General features: G+C 37.2%; 1 protein-coding gene across 4 annotated transcripts in view; it reads right to left on the bottom strand.

Moving 5' to 3' along the window:
- PCDH11X (protocadherin 11 X-linked) overlaps positions 1-14610 on the bottom strand; it is a 461528-nt gene that overhangs the window by 131447 nt on the left and 315471 nt on the right. For 3 of the 4 annotated variants that reach the window (XM_065077865.1, XM_021295015.2, XM_021295014.2), the window contains one exon: positions 551-749. The exons of the other annotated variant lie outside the window; for it this stretch is intronic. In XM_065077865.1, the coding sequence (XP_064933937.1) occupies positions 551-749 (199 nt within the window). The remainder of the gene's footprint in view (positions 1-550; positions 750-14610) is intronic. 4 annotated transcript variants of the gene reach the window in all.

Genomic DNA, 14610 nt, shown 5'->3' with positions numbered 1-14610 from the left:
CCAGCATGGTCCTGAGCTCACCTTGATTTTCCCTGACTGTTTGCAATACTGTAAGAAGCCAGTGATAACAGCAGAAGTATGATGATAAACTTTTGAGACAATTACTACATAGCATAGTTGCTCTCAAAAGACAAATCAAGAAACACTTATTTCTGGAGACTGCAGTGTCTCCACAGACCGACTCATCATCCAGAAGTTCTTCCTGTTCAAACAACCTACAACGTGCAGTAGCGTTGGGTAGGGAAACACATTAAAAAGCATAAACTCCCTCAGAGAGGTATTTACAACTGTAAGGGCAACAATGTTAACCTCATCAGAAAGCTCCTCTTCATACAGCACAGCAGATCTATAAAAATACCAGGTAATCCATAAACTCTTTACAGCTCAAGAGTGTTTTATTTCCCATGGTCAGACTTCACACTTTGAGAAATATAGGGCTTCTTTGACCATATTAAAATCAATGATCAGCTTTAATAATTGCCTGAAAAAGAAGCCTGCTTTTGATATTCAACTGATTTAACAAGTAAGATAACCAGAGTTCATCACTTACTGGACTCGGGGTCTGAGTTGCCGTCTCCTTCTGTCCGGCTGTTGGGTGACGCCTGCTCATAGTACTCGTCCCGGGGGAAGCCGAGGGGCAGGGGGTGCGATGTGCTGGCACCGCTGGCAGGTTCGTGGTCCCCAAGCCCACTGTCACTGCAGCTTTCCTGGGAACCATCTGGTAGGTGAAATGTGACGCGACGCTGAGGCTACAAGGAAGGGAGAAAATTATATGGTTTCCACTACAGTATCAGTAATTGCTTAATGCAACCAATTTAGGAAATGTATTATTTCAGTTATCTGCTGAAGACGCATTATCTAGAGCTGTGCACAATTTCAGGCTTTCATGGAAAGCCTGCTTTCAAACCCGCTTCACCTGACAGCACTGCTTTCTTCTATTTTTTAAAAATGTAAGCCCTGATGCAAAATGAAAGACACCTCAAACTAAAGAGATTCTGTCAGACTTCACAAGTCTTTGGATGCTTTTTGTATATTGACTTGGAGATTTCAGTCACTTTTTGAGGCTCAATTTATTTCAATGCTCAGTTTTCTAGTTAAAAAAAAAAAAAAAAAAAAAAAACCCAAAACATTTTCTTTCCCATTAAAAGCTGTTCCACACTTTTGGGTCTAAAAAATGTGACACACTTCTAATGTTGCATTCTTCTACGGCAGAGAGAGAGCAAACAATAACAAGCCTTCTGTATCGAAAACAATTTTAATAGGTTCTGCACATCCATTAAACTAATGAATTAAAAGTAGATTTCACTACTCTCCCTCAGACATTTCATTAGAACCCCTTTGATTTCTGTTGTACCACAGACCGGCATCTTCACCGTAAAAGGCTGGAAGCTGGGAGAGGGTTGAGGAAGGAAAGGTTCACAGCACGGCTGCTGCAGGACGGGCAGTGAGTGATGCACCTGACACATCAGGCACAGGACAACACTTTAATTACCTGACTCTGCCTGATTTAGGACTTGAATAACCAAAATTTAAGTCTGCCCCAGTATGAAAAGAAAATACGAAACAAAGAAATAAGCAGCTCACCTGCTTATTTCCATGTGTCTTATTTCCATGTGTCTTGGAAACATGAAACATGAAGATTCAAAAATCTCCAAGATAACAATTTAAAGTGTTATTAGTTTGACATTTTTCAAAATTCCATTTGAAAGGCAATGCAAAACTTTATAGTCCAATTGTTGGGATTAGTAATGCTGGAAATCAGATTTTTGATGCAATTATGCAAACAAACAAACAAACAAAAAGAAGTATGTACTGTTCTTACAATACAACAGATGTTGTCAGAGATCCCTAGATATTTGGTTCCTATAGGTGATGGTGTTGAACACCATCGGTTAAATTAAGTTTTCGTTAAAAAGCTAAGTTCCTCAATTTTTCAAAATCTCTTTTTATCACTATGACATTATTACATATGCCCACAGACAGCTGCTGTGCAGTGTGGTACAGCCAAGAAAATGGCAAGATCAAGTTTACCTATACAGTTCCTGGCAGATGTGAGTGAAAACTCTTCTTAAAAGCTACCAGTAAGAAATTCACGTCCCTCCCAGAAAATCTGTTCTAGTGTTTCACCATTACTAATGAAGAGCTTTTCTTCTGATGTCTAACCTGCCTCTTTCTTGTCACAAAATAAATCACTTGTTCAGCCCCATCCATTTTGGTCTGGTTATTCCCACTCATCTTTCTGGCATTTGGCATTTTAGCCTAGTTCAGAATAAACGGACCTTATTATTTCAATCTGTCATGTGCCTTGTGATACCTCTTACAGTCCCCCCCGCAAACGTGTCTCTGTGTGCTGCTCAAAACTCGTCACGCAGCTTCAGCTGAGCTCTTCAAAGCATGGAACAGAGCAGAAAGATCATTTCACATCTCCTGCAGGCTCCACTACTGCTTTGCCTTTTTCATGGCAGTGTAACACATTTTCCTTGCCAACCACCATAATGCCCAGCTCCTTTTCTAATGATCTTTCACTAGTTGTCCCCTTTCTGGCTGGTGCCATTGATTGCTGGAGCCCAAGTGCAGCATTTTGCATTTATTCTTCCTGCCATTCCATTTTTATTCCAGATGACTTCATCTGTTTAGCATCAAGTGCACTCTGCCTTCCAGTCCTGCTTTCCTGTTTATAAAATTTGCAGATTTTAGATTTTCCTTCGGCAGGCATATCTTTAAAACCTGAGCACAGAACAACTTCCCATCACACAGGATGGAAAAGGGAGAAACTATCCCTCCTGTGACTGGAGGAGAAGCCTTATAGCCCACTGGAAAAAAAGTCAGCTGGTGAAAGGTACAAAGCTAAGACCTCCACACTTCCTCATGCATTTTTGTTGTCACCAGAAGAATCTTATTTGACTCTAGCAACCTGCCTGCTGGGACAGTGGTCCCGCTCACCCCACTGCTCTCTAATCCTCTTCCCACCACACATGGGTGGACGTATGACACATGAAGTGTCTTTGTACAGTCCAAAAAACAGATAGATCCACAGAACTTACTGATATGACTTATCCTATTCCAGTTCTTAACCATCAATTGCCTCTCAGAGCCCTATTCATACCAGCAGTCTCAGCTGACTCTTATCTGAAAATTATCAAAATGCAGCTTTGTCAGCAGACGACAGTAAAGATGACCAGAAAGTCACCCAGTCTTTTTTTCATTTTTAACTGCCTTAGCCCAGTGAGAAAAAAAAAACACCAAAAGCCATACCCTAAACAATATTTAAAATCTCACTAACTAACCCTCACATTCAGTAAAAAATTGCAAATATTTATTTAAATAATTTGAGATCTTGTTAGTAGGAAAGCTTAAAACCATATGATTTAAAGTAACCTGGCATCAGCTAAAGGCTCATGATTTTTACTTTGATAGTGTCCCTCAGTATGTCACAGCTGATAACGATGATGACAGCACTTCTAGAAGAATTTATTCAGATGACATAAAACCCCAGCTATTTCTCTACAAGGCAGTGCTACCGTGTTCTTAATTCATACAGGCCTCAGACAATGATCTGGAACAAACAATTCTAATAAAATTTTGCCAAAAGTTGGGACTTATCTTCTGTCAGAATTATTTTGGAGATTTCCTCCTTGAGGCATTTAAATTTCCATTTGTAGGTTTATAAAATATCTTCAGACTCCAGATGCTTTTCTATTTATCTCCAAAGAGAGTTCACACTGATAGTAATAGAATAACAAGGATTATGGTTTGTTTTATTTATTTGACTGACAGTATATTTATTTTTTTTCAAAAAGAGAGAAATCCAAGCAAACCTAGTATGTATTCTTAATGTATTCTGAAAATGCTGATGTAGGAACTTGTGATACAGACAACTAGACTGATAGGGGAAAATGAAGTGAAAATTTCAGGAAAAATGTACAGTAACTTATAGTTTTTCTGACATATTTAACAATATTAAATCACTCTTTGTTGGTATGAAACAAGAATTTTTCTTCCGGAGATGTCATGAACCTAGACACAAATTCTATCAGAGGTCCCATATGGCATCCAAAAAAGAACTGCATTTTGTAATAGCAGCGTGTGTCTGGAGGGATCAAATTATCTCAGAAAACCACAAACCTTTTACTCTCATTATTTAAATTTATATGAAGACTGATCAAAGCCCCAAACTATTCTGTGTTCAATCTTTCACTACAATAATTAGACTGTGGCAGTGGGAATAATAAAGATGAGTCTAAGTAAATAGCTTTGGATACATTGAAGAGATGATTTCAGGAATTATACACCAGGGGTTAGCCAATTTATAATCAAAAACTGAAAAAAAAAGGTAATAGAAAAAGCAGCAGATATCAACTGAGGAACATTAAACTATTAACCTTATTATCTTCATTCATTGAAGCAAATTAAAAGGATATCATAAAGAAAAAATATTACTGTTTAATTTTTGTTGAATTAATTATATTATTTAGATGATAATTCTAATTTAAAACAGACGTTATTTAGGAGATGCTGCAAGACAGCATGAAAGTAAAAGAATGGGACTACTTCAACATTTTTCTTCAGTATTAGCAGCCACTGAATAAAGTAGTAAGAAATATTGTTTAACTTTAAACTGTAGTTTTGCTACTAATACTCATTTTCTCAGTTGTTTATGCCTTTCAAATGCTAAGAAGGTAGGAAAGGCATGCCTTAAGTAACCAGACAACTATCTTCAGTCATGGTCAGTACTTCTCAGTTGTTAAAGAAAACCCCTAATCAAACTCTAATTTCCAGACCAAATCTTTTTATATTCAACTATCACCTTTTGTTCCACGTGCTTTGATAAAGACACACAGAACCAGCAACTATCAATATAAAATTGTCAGAATAACATAAAAAGAAACAGTTTGAAGAATCCAACCACAAACCCAACTGAACACATGTATTTGTGTGGAAATTCAAGAAAGAAAAGCAAATAGTTTTATTTTTTCTTTCTCTAAACTTAATAGTGTACATCAGAGCTCTTACAGCCCAAAGAGTTCTCTCAATTATTTTAGAAGTCTGTATTTCACATACTTATTGCAGCTCAGAGCATTAAATCTAATTTCTTACTATGGTATCTGGAATACTTTGCAATAGACAAAATACATAATATATTTCATTTTTCACCCAAATTGCAATAACTTCTAGATATGCCAACAATGAACTGTTCTTCTTTTGGAGCATCTATAAAGACGCTGAAAACTCTTGGTCACTGCTATTACACACAACTAGAAACACATCACTAATAACAAAATGTTATTGTAATAATCTTGTATGATTTCACTTTTTTTTTATTTATTTACTTCTTCAAAACTGCAAAATGAAGGGCCTTTCTATTGCAAATATTCTTAGTCTTAATTGTCATCTCATACAGATCGAGCTTGTTGAACAAGTCCTTCTTTTTATTGAACAAATTCGGCTGTATCAGTTATTGTCCCATCTTTATTGATTGCATCTCTTTCAGCTTCTGATTTTCTGTATGTTTGTCAAACAAAACTACTTTTTGCCCAGTCTACCAAATTTACCATTTAAAATATTGGAAAAACATTACATTTTCAGAGATTAAAAACTTCAGAAATCCAATAAAATCTTTTGACGTTCTTGGTATAAATTTATCTAGTCTTCCTGATTTAATATCACTAACGTTAATAACTGGTTTCTTATATCCTCACTAATTACTCATGGAAAATATAGCATGTGGTTTTCTTCTAAAGAAGAGAAAGCTTTGATAAACACTTTTACCTTCCCTTACTGTGATTAATGATCTAGCTTTTCCATAGCAGTGTGAGATATGTAAATAGTTTTAGGCTTCCACTGATTATTGATTTAAATAACTCCTCCCATTTTATTAATTTATTTAGATGCAGGAAGCATAATCTATTAACTTCAAAAGGTAAGTAAAAGCTTGGTTGACTGCCCAGACAAATGACAATTCAATATGAGTTATTATCATAGACAGATCTGTAGTTGCTACCTCCCCAGCAAAACTGGGCAACAGGTGGTGCCTCTTTACCTGCTCAAATGGAAATTACTTAAAATTGTCAGATCTTGTAGTTGGATTCACTCACACAAAGAGTTGGCTCAAGTGACCAGACGTAATCTTGCAAGCTTATCTTGTAGCTCTACCACACGCACTTACTCAGGGTGCCTTATTAAAATCATACTTACATGCCCCTACAGGCATTTCTTGCAGGCATTAAAACAGCACCTAACTGATAAGCAAAAATGTCATATATTCCAGCTATTAGCTATCGCAAAAGAAAAATTTGTGAAACCCTTTTTCATGTGGGTAAACAACAGTATTTTTACCACCACCTGCTTTAAGAAGCAAATTTTCACGAATGCCATTTTCCACTGAAGTAACGAGCAGCTAATCCGATACTCCTGGCTTCCTGTTGCGGCACAGAGGTCGTGGAACAAACGCATTAACCAAATCATCTCTGAACAAAAATGTTATGAACCTGGAACTTTACAAATTTCTGATTAATAACCTCACTGAGTATTTATTTCAGACTCTAATCCTCATCGTACCAATCAGTTACTCTCACATGACATTTCCCAGTCACATTTAACAATTAAATTGTATTTTCTGAGCTTCTTGAAATGACAACAAAGAACTGGAATAAAAAAAGCAAATAAAACTGAAAATAACATTTAAAGCATGTCAAACATTTTATTTAGCTTTTGAAAGGCAGTTATTGTATGCTAACTAGATGTCAAAATGATAGCTGAAAGTGTGCTTTTTAAAGTTTAATTCATGTAGGTCTTCCATTTGACATGTGATTAAATAAAAATTACACATGAAAGTTGCAATATGGCTGTGCTGTTGCCAAGGTTGAGAAATAAAAAAAATCTCAATTCTGTTTTTTTTAATATGTTCTCCTTTTCCAAGATATAATCTGTGATGTCATTATCTTGAATGCTTGAATTTCTGATAGGCAAAGCCATTTTAGTTCAAAGAACATAATAATAAACAATAATATAGAAATAGTTTGACTGCTGGCCCAACATGGATCTTTTTTAGCAGAAATATTGATTAAGTGTTGCTGCAGTTCTGAATACTTCTTTTAAAAACAACACTACTGCTTACCTAATATTTTCTTTGTGTTAATACTGAAATAGAGCAGAATTTATACTTTCATAAATATACATAGCACTCTAGCTCTAATTTCATTCTGTTAATTTATACATCTCTGTTGTAGCTCAGATAAATAGATTTCCTCTTTCTTCATGAGTTAGGTATATATTTATGGAATAATAAATGTTGTTCCAGTGAATTACTCACTGACCTCCAGCCCCTACTTTTGCATCACAGCAGTCAAGGCAAAGCCATTAAGTTCAAGCATGATAAGGTTATTAGAGCTATAGAGACCTGGAAGAAATCTCAAGAACCAGATTCAATTTCCATTCGTAATTTTTTTCTATTCAGTTTTTCATTTAAAGGTCAAATCTTTCTGAAGCAATACATAGGCGTATAACTACACAAGCAATCACAAGTGTTCACTTAAAGTGGCTTGGAAATGTGCTTTCATCATTTCTGACCAATAAATGTTGACCAGAAAAAAGGAACTTTTATTTAATTTTGATTTTTTGGGTTGTTCTTTCTGGATGAGAGAGAGAATAGACAAAAATGTACCCTTTCACCCAAAATGGGCTCTCTGGAAACTCAAGACTGGCTTTCAGTGCAGTAAAAGCATTCTCTTTTCTGCTCTCTGTATCAATATTTTCTTGCAACACTTATCTTTTGGCCTTCAACAACCTAGATTACCCACTCTTAATTTTAAATGTACAGTGCGTTTGCCACCTGTCTAAAGTAGATTCTCAAGGCAATTATAATTAGCCCACCCTCAGGTGAAATGGTTGAGGAAGAGGCAAAAGAACACAAAGAAAACCTGCTGGCCTGTGTAAAATAAAGCTGTAGGCCAAAATTTACAAGCAGGGATGCAGTTCCTGCTGTATTTCCTTTGTACAAAGTAAAAAATTCATGTTTAAGTATGGCAGTGTTTATCAGCATTACACTCTTTTATGGACTCCCATGGTCCAGGACAAGCTTCCCTGGACCAAGGAAACTGTCACCAGAAGAGGTACCACTGACAAGAATCCAAGAAAGCTTCCAGGCTCCAAACATGTATCCTGAAACTGCCTTTCCAATGGCCAGATAAAATTTCACTCTCAATATGAGGAGTTATTCCATATAATGAAACAAAGGATTTTTTGACTGGTATGCTCTGCTTTGTTTTAATCTTCTGTTACTGTAAATAGGAAAGATGTTATGTGATAAATGCCATGGTGAACACTGTTGCGATATTTTGGTTTTATTTCAAACATTTGAAATATTCATTTTTCTATCCAATTTGTTTTAAGAAAAAGTATTACCTTTTGTTCAAATAAAGTCAGAAATCTCCTATTTGCATTCACTATTTTCATAGCTTATGCTATCAGGGCAATAATGAATAAGTTTTTAGCTGTTATTTACAGCAGAATACATGAAATATTCAAATTTGCTGAAGTGAATTGAGCTACATGCTACTAAGGCATTCTTAAATGCAAGTCTGGAATACCTATTTGTAAATGGGAAAAATTTTACAAATTGAAGTGCTGTATTGTATCATTGATACCGTCCTTCGCTCCCAGAGAGCCATGTCTCTGCAATTGTCCTTTCAGATAATCAGAATATATAACTGTCTTTCAGAATCTACCAATTGTGTAATTTCAGTAAAGCAAAATATAAAGCCATTAGACTTCCCTTGTTCCTTAAATCTTTCCAGCTTATTTTCATATTCAGTGCAGCTATTCTTTGGGACTATTAAGATTACTTACTCATCTTCACGGAGCAAAATAAAAATTGCTGAAGAAACGCAGCGTATGTTAGCATAAAGAAATAATGCAGTTTTGGGCAAGGGGAATCGAGGGACTGCAGCTGAAGGCCGAAGCAAGTCTCTTCCCGCCAAAGCAAGCTGAGAGCAGCTGCCGCCAGCAGCCAGCCCTGTGCAGCTGCCCTGGTTCCAACCCAGCCCCGACCTACAACCGTGGGGCTTGTGCTCAGAAATCACAATGAGAAAGTAGCTATTAAGTCAAGGTGAGGTTCAGGCAACTATCACCAGGGAACTGGCTTTATAAAGCACCGACCTGTGACCTTGGGTTGCTTTCCTGACAGTTAGTAAGGCGAGTGAGGAAACAGGTGAACTCAAGCCATGTACAGTAAGTAAAAACTGAGACAGAAGGGAAGTTGTTTACTTAGTAACTTCAAGAGTCAAGTGAAAGGTTCTAATGCAAAAATATATAAAGCACCAAAGGAAAATAATAGAAAAGTCAGCAAAAATAGGGACTGGGCACTTCCAGAGAGCCACAAGGGCCACAGCTCTCCCTCACGGGACTGCGGGCTCTGTCAGCAGCACTGAGCATACCAAGGCTGTCCTTAAGAGCAAATTCATCCCAGCCATTTACTCTATAACACTAAAAATAACATTATTGCATGCTCATAAATAGCATCACCCTGAGTCCAAGCCTCTGCATCTTTGGAAAGATGCCCAAGTAAAAGTGCCCCAAAGAGCTGAGAAAGAAGAGGAGCTGAGGAGGGAAGGCCAAGGGCACAACTCCCCGAGTGCACTCAGTGGGTGCCTCCATTTCCATACCTGCCATGCAGAAGATCAACACTGCTACCATCTTTACTTAAGGATTATTCAAATTTCATTTAAAGCTCAGTTAAATCAGAGGTAAATATTATTCTCCATACAAGCCACACAGGATTGGAATCCTATAAATGTGCAATACTTTCACAACTCTGACACCAAGGAGACAATCGGGAAAGTTGACTGCTTGCTCTAGGTGATCCAGAAAAGTGTGGGGGTGCAGAAATCCCTTGTAACATGCAGTCACACAAGAACAAATGCAAGGCTTTGGGTCCACACTGTATTCTTTCTACTCAGGAGAAGGCAAATTGCTGTAGATCTCCAAGAACCAGGGAGGATCGTTGAAATAAAACAGCAGGAAACATGTGTATGTGAAAGGGTAATAATATTAATGTCAGCAGAGCTGGCAGGAGGGCAACGGGGAGACACTTACGGGCGCGTGTATCTTCCACACACAGCTACACGCACGTGCTCACAGACTTACATTCTTGTATCAAATTACCCATGGTAACTGCCCTGGCTGCTCACCCTGAAACCATCATTATGCATAAATTTTCCTGACTAAAGAATTCAATTTCATTCTACTCTTTAAGATATTACTTAGTGTTTTCTTATTTTCATTGGCATACAGAGTCTGTGCTTTGCACAAAACAAAATGCACTTCACACATTTTCCAGGCAAAATGTGTAAATACAAACTTGCAGCGTTAATTATGTTCTTTCTCCTACTGTTTTTAATTAATTTGACCTTTGGTCCTATTTTTGTCAATTCAGGAGGCATATTACAATCAGAAGAAAGCTACGGTGTAAATATTCTATTCTGCAAGTGACCAACTAAATGAGTAAGCAATGGAGGAAAATCTATAGCATATAATTAGCATTATCCTTTTCATTATTTTTTTTTCTAGTTCACAGAAATCATTAATAACTTTTAGTAGGTAAAATTGAAGCTAGGAACCCTCCTACACTCTAGGCATATTATATTCTACCTTTGCACAAAAAAAAATCTTTTGATGTACTGGAAATCTTATTAATAGATTCACCAGAAAACAAGCATGTAAGCTGGCAGAGGCAATTGCAAGAGGTAAAATGAATGTAAATGACAGATGAAAGAAAATTTCCAAGCCATTCAGATCAATATAAACAAAAGTGCTGCAGCAACCACAGCACAGAGATGGAGGGAATTCATCAAACTTGTATTTCAGATTATTTGTCCTGTTCCAAATGCACCCTCTGTGTTCCTGAGCTATGTTCTTCTTTCACCCAATTAATACTACATTAAGATGCACTCCTGCAGGGGCTTTTTCCGTATGTTGTTGAATTGTAGTTTTTCAGTGCACTCAGATATGGGAGGGGGGAGCGTAGAAAATAGCTTCTTGCTTCTAAATACTGCCATTTGGAAAGTCTGTAATTGCAGCACTGAATAATTCTCTGAATACTTAAGCCAGAATTAATTATCCCTGCTATTATTGCAGGAATATGGATCATATATTGGGTATGATGAAGAGAATGTGTGATAGAACATTTTATTGTACTCAATGCATGTAGTGGGTGTACAAAGCACTTAAACTATTAGAAGCAACAGGCTTCTCTACTTCAATTATATCTCAGTATGATCATCAGATATCTACAGATTCAGCTTTGCCCATTTGGTGCTTTTCCTTGTTGTCTAATTAAACACTTTCAAGACCCTCCTTTATGTCAGGGACTAATCATAATTTTAAAAAGAATTCTACTTTATTTAAAATGGTATTGGTTCTTGCTGAAGAATAAGAGAAAGGTAAATGCTTATTGTTAAACAGCTTCCATTTCAACAGACTTTGAAACGTATTTTCATTAGTAGCCAGAAATCAAGGCACATCATGAACTTCAGCAACCACCTTTAATGGAGTGAATTCTACTGTCTTCTGGTAGTTTTATATTGTGTTGAGGAATCAAAAATAGTTGTAGCTACAGATATTCCCACACTGTTTATAAAACCCTTCATGCAGAAGCTGGGTGACTGCAGTCGGGGTGGTAGGAAGGGGAGGAATGGCTGCAGAACTGGTTGTAGTTGATCCAGCAGCTGAAATACTATCTGTAATGTTTAAGACATTTAAACATTTCAAGATACATAACAAAGAAAATAGATAAACAAGGTATTTGCAAGGGGGAAATCAAAGCCACAAGGAGATGAAGCTTTACTTCCAGAAAATGGGATTCAGACCTTTGTGCAGAACACAAACTGAAGGAACTTTGATCTCATCCTAGTGTGTCGAAAACAAAAAAATAATTTCTTACAAAAAACAACCACCCACTCTGAAAAAACAGTGCCTGTCTGCGATTCAGTGCAATAATATTAAACTGTGGAGGCAGGCTCATTGTTTGAAAGAAGGCTGGCAGCATTGCTTTGGTTTCAAAGTAGTTTACTGGGAAATCTGAAGCGAAGCAGCAGCCTGAAGCACAGCAGCCGACTCTTCCCACAAGTTCAAAAGACTTGGGCTGTGTTGCCGTAGGTAGCTGAAGCACAGACAGGGATATATTTACTAGAGGAATGTACTGTCACATCTCATATGAACACAATCAAAATCAGCACAGACTCCAGTCGATGCTCATGTAGCAAGGTGGCAAAATGCTAAAGCAGTGAAACAAAAGGGATCCAGAGCAATAGTTTGTCCCTTTTACCTATGTCTCTAGAACTGCCTTTGAGATTCAGGACCATGGTACGTTCATTTACTTCATAAGAGAAATAATGATTAATGCCGAGAGTCTCTGATGAAAGAGATCAGGCAGCTCTGGAAGTCATTTCCCTATTTGGGAGAAAATAATTTCCTCTTGTGTTATATGCCCTTGCACTGGCTCCCTGTAACTCCAACCAACAAACCCACGTTCTGCAATTGTTTACATCCCTGCCTCAAAAGATGTACCCCAATTTTTCCCACAGTTAAAAACTATAAATCCACTCTTGGTACAAACTACAGTTTAATTCCCCACTGACTCCCTGGAGACTCATAGAAGAAAGAGAAGACAAACAACAACTACAAGAAGCTGAGTCTCCAGCTCCAGTCAATAATTTGCCTGTCACTCAGCAAGCACATCGCCCTATCAGCATAACTCTGCAAAGTTCTGTATTGGTGATGTACTCTTACTCTTGCTAGGTAGACATTAAGCATTTTTGCATCCCGTGGGTTTTGCATTTCAGTAAATCTCCTTCTCCCAGCAATACAAATGTACAATAACTGCCACAGAATGACAACAGATGTTAGAAATTTGAAAAACAGCCTATAGTGTAATAGTACTTTGCACATATACATCATTCTTTCCTTGAATGGGCTTTGGAAAGATTAATTCAGCTTCAGAATAACAGAATAGAAAAGACAGTTATTGAAACAGTTTACAAATCAACAAACCAAAGCACAAATGGCTATGCCCTCTTGATTTTCATGATGGAAGGTTAGGCTAAGTCAATAGCAGAATCCAAAAATGAATCAGGAGTCCAGGATAGAAGGTAGACTGTTATGCAACTTAATTGTGTTTTCTATTTTCTATCCACCATGCCTCTCCAGGTAAAAAGCTGTTGTCTCTCAAAATATACCAAAAAAGGTATGTGCATTCCAATAAATATCACAGACTGTCCAAAACAGGGAATTATATGTGTTCATTTTATAAGAATAATGCACATAAATATATGCACATACAGTATCACTTAAAACCATATCAAAGCCAGACAATACACCACAAACCCAAATGAAGGTGACCCAATAAAAACTGTTTTCTGACCAGTTTGGCCAATACTAGCAGGTATTCATGGAAGTGAGGACTAATGCATTCTGTTTCAATAGAGCAGTATGGATTAAAAAAATGCCATTAGCAGCATCATCTAACACTAAACCTCTGTGAACAAGAGAGAGAACAATCTTATCTGCTATAACAAGACTGAAAAATTGGTGACTGCAGAAGACGTATTCTGCCAGATATTCCATCTATGAATAACAGAGCAGTTCATTAATGGAAATCTTCAAATTAGAGCTGAGAAACCCACAGCTAAGAAAGGACTGCCTCGATAAGCAAAGTTCCTGCTTAAAAGCTCTACAGGTTCATGAGGCTTAAGACTGAATCATTACAATCATCTGCTATCACTTTTAAATATGTTTTTTCTCATTCTGAAGTTGCACTGACAGCAGCGCTCCTGCCAGCATTTACCACTCGTTCCAAATGAACAGGCTGAGCTTTGGGAGGAGCTCCCAACGCAGAGCCTGAAATCTGTCACGTCCGACTACTTACCAGCAACATAATACAGAATTTAAATTAGAAGCATGGGCGTTCCTTTTAGCATTTAAGTCAATCTTACAATCTGCTCAGACTATTAAAATGCCTCAAGGTACCCTCGACAGATGCATTACCTACATAGGGAAGACTTGACCCAAAGCTCCCTGAAGTACTTCCCTCCAAATAAGTGTTGGGTGAAGTGAATGAAAGAAGCCCCAATAAAATCCAGATCCATATTCTATGACATTGTAATACTGACCAGTTCAAAGATATAGGGCTACATGTTGAGTCCCAACAAGCTATCACTGGTAAAACTAGACATCCTCAGACGAAAAGTAGACATTATTTAAAATTTTAAGTTCCCCTTCACAAAGGAAACTTTAGTAGATAAATATTCAGTGATTTTCCTACATCAATCTTGCAATTCAATATTGACACAACTTCTATCAAAATGCCAGAAGAAATAACATTCTACAGAAAATGACCGCAGTATTTTTCCCAAAGACTCTCTTTAACCAAAGCCCTGCTATAGAGCAGCATTAGAGAGCTTCTTCAGGAATGTTAGCACAGAAGTTCCAGGAAGCTTTAGCATATTAGATTTATGCTGAAATGTTTTATTGTTATTCATTTTAGAAGCTCAAATGGAATGCCAGAGCTCTATTCAGCTTCGGGCCCACTTCACATTTTTTTTCATTTCATTTTTC

Source organism: Columba livia, chromosome 12, assembly GCF_036013475.1.
Source record: "Columba livia isolate bColLiv1 breed racing homer chromosome 12, bColLiv1.pat.W.v2, whole genome shotgun sequence".
Taxonomy (NCBI): Eukaryota; Metazoa; Chordata; class Aves; order Columbiformes; family Columbidae; genus Columba; species Columba livia.
This window is presented reverse-complemented; position numbering and strand designations above follow the sequence as displayed.